Source organism: Morus notabilis, unplaced genomic scaffold, assembly GCF_000414095.1.
Source record: "Morus notabilis unplaced genomic scaffold, ASM41409v2 Scaffold165, whole genome shotgun sequence".
Lineage (NCBI taxonomy): Eukaryota > Viridiplantae > Streptophyta > Magnoliopsida > Rosales > Moraceae > Morus > Morus notabilis.
The window spans coordinates 711,357-718,515 of NW_010363979.1; the positions used below are offsets into that span (position 1 = coordinate 711,357).

The window sequence follows — 7,159 nt, forward strand, 5'->3', positions numbered from 1 at the left end:
TATTTACTCGAATACATTTTTAATTCATATGTTCTTCAAATATTTATTTTCCGATTGATTGTTTGGGATGTGAAACTTTCAATTGAGTCAATTTATGAATCAAAATCCAAATAGGTGAACAAAGCATATGCAGGATTCTCAAAGCCTTACCACTTTTAACTATTGAATTTTCTCTATTTTAAATTGTTCAAAAAATCATCAAAAACACTCATTCTTTTTCTTTGTTTGATTGCTTACTTTCCTAACGTTTTTTATTTGCTAATCATTTCTTGTTCAATTTAACACTTCCTCGTGGGATTGACCGTTCAAATTGTACTACAATTGACCGCTTATTTTTGTACACGTTTGGGCGTAACCAAACACCTCACGTGTTTTGTACCACATTCATTTTTTTAATTATGTAAATACTCAAAATACCTCCTATTTTTATAAAACCACAGCCCAAAAATACCCCTTGAAGCAACTATTTTTTTAAATACCAAGAATCCCTTTCTCAATCTTTATTAAATACAATTTAAAACATTATTAAACCGAAGTATTGAACAAATTCAATCTTAAAAAATGAAAAACTCTCATAATAGTTGAAGTATTTTTTTGTTTGAATATTTATTTGAGTATTTTAAATATTTTTATATTTTACTTTTAGTTAAATAATATCTAAAATAACATTTAATATAGATTAGGAAGGGTAATAATGGCATTTTAAAAAATATTTAATTACTTCAGGAGTTGTTTTCGGTATGTTTTTATAAACACAAGGGATGTTTTAATTTAGGCATTTGCATAATAAGAAGGGAAAATGTGGTGTTTTGATCAAATACAGGGAATGTTTTGAGTATTTTTTCTAAATTATTACATTTGTTATACAAATATATGAACACATAAAATATTGTTAGCTTAGGTCTAATTATAAATCATTTTTGTTAGACATTTTTTTTCTTTTTGAAACAAAAAAGGAACTCTTTGGTAATTTTTTATTGTTTTTTATTTTCCTAATTTTAAATTATTTTCAATTTTTTACATAAAATTGAGAAATATTTTTGTTGTTCAAATGTTCTTCACGTTTTTTTTTCTCATAACTAAACATTGTTTGTTTCTAATGCATGTTTACTTACCAGTGAGGAATGAAAGTGGAGAATCAGAATCAACCCACATTTATTACCTATTTTTATTCTAGAATAGGAGTGAAAATGTGTAGGTCCCACACCAATTTAAAGTTGAGAAATGGGATTGACACTCCCCTTACCCCCACCGAATTGGCACTCCCAATTATGATAGTAAATATAAATTACGATTTTACTCTTAATTCTACTAATGAATTCGTGGATAGAAAAGTAAAAGTGAAAAATAAAAAATGCCCTAATTCTTTTCACGCCTCTCGTATCTCCTTGCGATCACTTCCTCTGATATTTCTTCTCCTCAAAACACATCATTGTCTCCACACCAACCAAGAGCATCCCTCCGCCCTTTTGAGCTAATAACATTAATCATTATGGTTCTTTTTTTTTTTTATTGAATCACAGGTTTATTTATTTATTTATTTTTGTATTTATTTGTTGAATCTGTGATCAAACCATGTTTTGACCCTTAAGTGTATTTTACTTCACTTATTTTTCATCGCACCATCATTTCAAAGATTCGTGGACATTCAAACCATTCCCAAAGGGCAGGTTATATACATTACTAGATAACTATAATGTTTGTACTTTGAATTATGCTTGGGATATGTTTTTCTATTTATGATTTCGAACTTTTTTTTTAAAGTTTATGACTTAAAAATTAATTATTTTGTTCTTATTTTATTTCATCATTATATTTTTTCCTTTAAATTATTTCAAGATTTATTGAGAAAAAGTAATTTAGATGATAAATTAGGTGTAGTTAAAAAAAATCTAACTACACCTAATTACTAATTAGTTATCCTAATATTAAGATAGTTAGCATAATATACAATTTTCTTTTTTTTTTTAAAAGTCAAAACACAAAAATCTACTAAAAGGGTATGTAAGTAAATTTATAACAGTTTATTCTGATTTTGGATGTAAGTATATGCATGAATGGGATTGGAACTGATTCTGACTACGATTCCTGGAACCTAAGTAAACAGTTTATTACGACTCCGATTTATGTCCACTTTGAATCCTATCAATTCCGAATCCTACCCACTGTGATTACAGATAAATAAACATGCCATTAGGGCTGCATGTTTGAGTTGAGAGGGGGTCAAGCTTGGGCCAATCCCGGTTCTAACGTTGACGCGCTAGCCTTCATTATACATTACATTGAGGAGAAAAAAAAACGTTACTTTAGGCGGGGAATCATCCCTTTACTCTTCAATAGAGTTACTTGCCGGACATTTAATCAGACATTTATCTATCTATATATATATATATATATATATAAACGAGTTTTAGTCAGGTTCTCATCATGATCAGTACATCATAAATTAGAACCTTTGCATGATTATTTCTTTTGGAACTTTTGCAAACTTATAATAGAGGATGGACGTCGAAAGAACAAACTTAAATTAAAATAATGAACAGCTTTACAATAAGACTTGGAAAATTGATTTTTTAGTGTTTTGGAAAAACTATTAACACTATATGGATTTTGCTAAGGAATTGTGTGAAAATCAATAAACAACATGAAGGGCAATATTGCCAATATCCAACCCCACCATTTCTGTGAGAGAACTGCTCTTAGGCTCTTCGATCCATTACAAACGAGCTTGTTATCATGATATGAGCACATTGTCTGGTTCCTGGATCCAACATCATCAAATCTAGTTTATATATTTCATAACATCTTTTCTAGTGCCACAGAATCAAGCAACAATTGTGTTATGATAGCAATGTGTACTTCATTTCATTTCATCAACTGAAAAATAACGGCCGTGTTTGGAATTGATTCCGTTTTTATTTTTCATGTTTTTCAACAAAGAAAAAATGAAAACGTTTTCAAAACGGCGTTTGGCGTAATAAAGACAAAAAAATGGAAATGAAAACGATTTTTTGGTTTAGTGTAAAATGAGAGAAAAATGAAAAACGACTTTTAGCCGTTTTTCATTTTTTGTTTTCGTTTTCTCCTCTCTTGGGCAGAGAGAGAGACATTAATGGTTTTTTTACTGAAAATAATCTCTTGATAAAACTATCAAACGCATTTTTAAAAATGATTTATGTCTGAGATTAAAAACGTTTTCATTTTCATTTTCATACAAAAAATAAAATCATTTTAAAACGAATTTCAAATGCACAATTTTCATCATTTATATTAGTTAAATATATAAATTTTCGAAAAGGAATCATGATTTTTAACCACTTGTAACGTGATTTTTTCACATGGCAAAAGTGCTTAAAAACTGTTATAATATTTGCTTAAAATGTAAGTATACCTTGATCCACAGAAGCTTACAGTATAGTCCGTTCCAGAGCATGTAATAATACTGGTACGATCATCGTATGCATAGCTGTATGCTGCAGGGCAAAACTGTTTGAAACTTCTTGAATAATTTGTAGGCAAACACGTCATAGGGTTTCCAAACATTCCTCGACAGCAGTAGTCGTCGGTGTTGAACACATCACAAGCGCTCCGGCAAGCGATGACTTTCCCATCGTCCTTAGCTTGAAGCTCCGGCGGGCAATTTTGCCTCAAGTCGCCGTCGCAACCTGCGGTGCTACAATTTCCTTTACCATTACTATTAGGTTTAACAACCATGGGAAGATTAAAGCCATCCACAAGGCTAACATCGTAAAAATCTATATCCCCAAGGGTAAATTCGGCAATTGAGGTGGGCGGGTCACCGGGCCTGGTGCAATTGAGCAAGGTACCACAACTGCCCGTTTCACACTTTCCGTTACCATTCTTGTCAAAATTACAGCCTGTCCGACCCCAGATCCGACCGTGCCACCCTAGCGGAGCGGTGTAGACGGCGGATTGGCCCGGTTTAAGAGCGAAGCCACCGCCTGTGATGTTTTCAGCGTTTGTTATTGCTGGCCATATTGCCTCCTTGCAGTAGTTTACAACGGTGAAAACTCGTGCACTCTCGGATAATGTATAAGGTACCCCTACTGATCACAAAAGGAGAAAAAGAAAAAAAAAAGTTACAATAATGTCATACTCGAAACTATATATGCCCTAATATTGGAAATGTCTTAGTCCGGCACCGCTTTTTTCGTATTTCTGTGTAACATCGTTCCAGTTTTTTTAAAATTTAAAAAATATAGTCTGACACATATAATATTGAGCATTACACTTGAACAAACCGAATATTTACACATACATATGGACAATGTTATAAGAGAATATGAAAAATTATATTCACCCATTATATGAGTGCCAGACTTAAGACATTACCTATATATATGATCCATTTTCTTGGCATGTAACCCACATTAGATAAGATACATCACATTTTTTCCGAACGGAAAAAAGATAAAAGAGACACGGGGAGAGAAGTATAATTACCTGATGCTATAACAATGACGATGAACAAGCTGGGTCTAAGAACTAGTGGAGCAGGAGCAAAAGCCATCTCTCACTGAACTCTTTTTTTCGTTTAACTGACACAGCTAGTATAAGTTGAGTGTCATATATAAATATGAGTGTGGATGAAGAAAATGAAATTAAGGAAAGAATGCGTGTAGGATAGTGTGAATCTACACTGAGTGAAACAGCCGGAAAAGCTTTCTTGCTTAGCACAAGATGAAGAAAATGAAATTAAGGAAAGAATGCGTGTAGGAGAGAGTGAATCTACACTGAGTGAAACAGCCGGAAAAGCTTTCTTGCTTAGCACAAAAACAACTTATGCATGATTCCTTTCCTCTCCTGGTTGTTATACTTTTTCTCGTTTTTTCCTTTGTTTTTTGTTTATTCAGATTTTTGTTCTCTTTATAATTGCTTTCTTTGAAAGGAACATATCTTAGATGATCAATTGACCATACTTTTTCATTTAGTATAATAGAATACAAATCAAAGTTTTTACAAAATACTAGTATATTTCTAAGATAATAAATTTGAAGATGAAAATATAAAACCTTTTGTCAAGTACATGATCAACATGTATATTGGAGAATTAGTTTTTAAAAAAAAGAAAGAGATTCGTTTGCTTAGTATAATCACTTTCTGAACTTTGTGATCACTTTATTGATATCTATCATGTTTGTCTGTTTTTTTTCTTTTTTTCCTATGTAAAATATCACCAAATACTATTGCTAACTAGTTGAAAAAATCCAACCTCTTGCAGAATTACAGGTCCTGTTCATTTCACCGATTCGAGTTTTCAGTTTAAGTTTCTACAGTTAAAAGCTCTAAAAAAATGTCACATCTAACTTTTTCTGTTACAGTTAAAAGTTCTCAGAAAATGTTAAATCTCAACTCGAATTGAAAACTCGAATCCGCGAAGTGAACGAGGCCGTATATATACGTATTTTTTTTTACTAGAATTCTCTCCAACGTATTAAAGTGACAACAGTACTGGTATCGCAATTCTTCTGAAGTCTCTTATTGATAAAGATCGCTTGTTCCTCTTTATTTCTTGAAGAATACTCCTTCAAATCACCATCAGCATCTAGTCCACCACTACTATTGATCGTTGCCATCCCCCACTGAGATTCTGGGCATCAAAAAATAGCTCATCTTAATCATGTCGCCGGGTTTAAATTCCGTCTAAAGTACTAATTACCGCACTGCAAAATGGCGGGAATACGTCATCCCACGTCGTGCTCAAAGACGGAGTAATCCCTTCCAAGCTCTGGAGATTTGAGATTCGAAGAGCGATGAGCGACCGAGTATCCCTTTACTGCTCTAAATATAAATTTCTCAAGAATGATGATTGGAGAGCTTTTGCTGTGAATCGGACTCTCAGAGTTGGTGATAATATTGTTATTGAAGCTGTCAAAATAATTGATCTCAATGCAAGTGACGGCTTGAAAGAGAGTACACCATCAACGCGCAGAAGATGAACAGTAATCTTCATTGGGCTGATAATCCACCAAGACAAGAAGAATAACAAAATATGGTTTTTTTATTTATTAATTTTTTAACAAAGTTCTTGATACTCTTTTGTTAATGTCTCTTTTGGTCATCCTTTTGGTCTTCTTGATCAATATGTTATCTTGATCATGATCACTTTCTTAAGGAGATAGCTCGTAGTTCTTATCTTTGAAAGGTTTATTGAATGGATTGTTCTGATGGTGCTGGGAATGTTAATATAGTCATAACAATGATCTTCAATTTGTAATTGATTGTGTTTTCAAACACAAGGAAAAGTTGATAATTTTTGTTTGCCTTAATTCTAGGGCTGTTTATGCTATACTGGTCTTTGTTTATTCATTTATTTTTGCTAAGATTTGTTAAATAAAATTTATGTTATATTTCGTTTCAGACATGCTGTTATTTCGTTTAAGATGGGATGCAATTCAAAACAAGAAATCATATGATGACATTGTACCAGAGCTTCATGATTTTTGATCCCCTTACTTAACATTATCGACACAATTGTTTCATAGAAAGCCAATACCCAACTTAATTTCAAGTTACATATAGTAACAGAGATCAAAATTATAAGAAGTATACGCGTATGAATTATAAGACTAGAGAATACTTTTTTATTATTATTGTTTTTGGCTGTAAGAGATAGACTGCAAAATGAAAAGCTGGTTTTTTTATTTTTTATTTTTTTTAGAACTTGTAGTAAATAACATATTTATAAAACTAAAATAAACAAATAACAGGTTTGAAAATTATTTAAAGGAAATAGCAATTTATCATGTAAACTATCATTTACAACTGGTAAAAAATAATTGACATGGTAAAAAATCTTTATTTACATGGAAAAAAATCTTTCACCAATTGTTAAAAAAAAAAAATTACATGGAAGAAAATCTTTATACTAGTAGTAATAAGAACATTTACGCGATAAACTGTTATTTACTTCAAATAGTTTTACAGTCTCGACTTCAATTATTTACTAAAAATCTACAATTTACTTCATTAACCCTTTTTTTTAGTCGAGTTGGGCTTTGGCCTTTTTAATTCCGGAAAATGCACTAAATAGCATTTTTAATACCTATTTTTGAAATAAAAATAATATATGTTTTAAAACTTATTATAGCATATTTTTATTATTCATTTCCCAATTTACCCTTACTGTTAGGGTTTT

The 7,159-nt window shown here is 31.4% G+C and overlaps 1 protein-coding gene across 1 annotated transcript; it reads right to left on the bottom strand.

The window, feature by feature from the left end:
• Positions 1–2,589: 2,589 nt before the first annotated feature.
• On the bottom strand, positions 2,590–4,543 carry LOC21406938 (pathogenesis-related protein 5). The gene is made up of 3 exons (XM_024170423.1): positions 4,465–4,543; positions 3,392–4,067; positions 2,590–2,761 (listed from the first exon to the last, which is right to left on the bottom strand). Exons 1-3 carry the CDS (start codon positions 4,529–4,531, stop codon positions 2,614–2,616), a joined length of 891 nt encoding a protein of 296 aa, XP_024026191.1. The 5' UTR covers positions 4,532–4,543; the 3' UTR covers positions 2,590–2,613.
• Between the last annotated feature and the right edge of the window lie 2,616 nt (positions 4,544–7,159).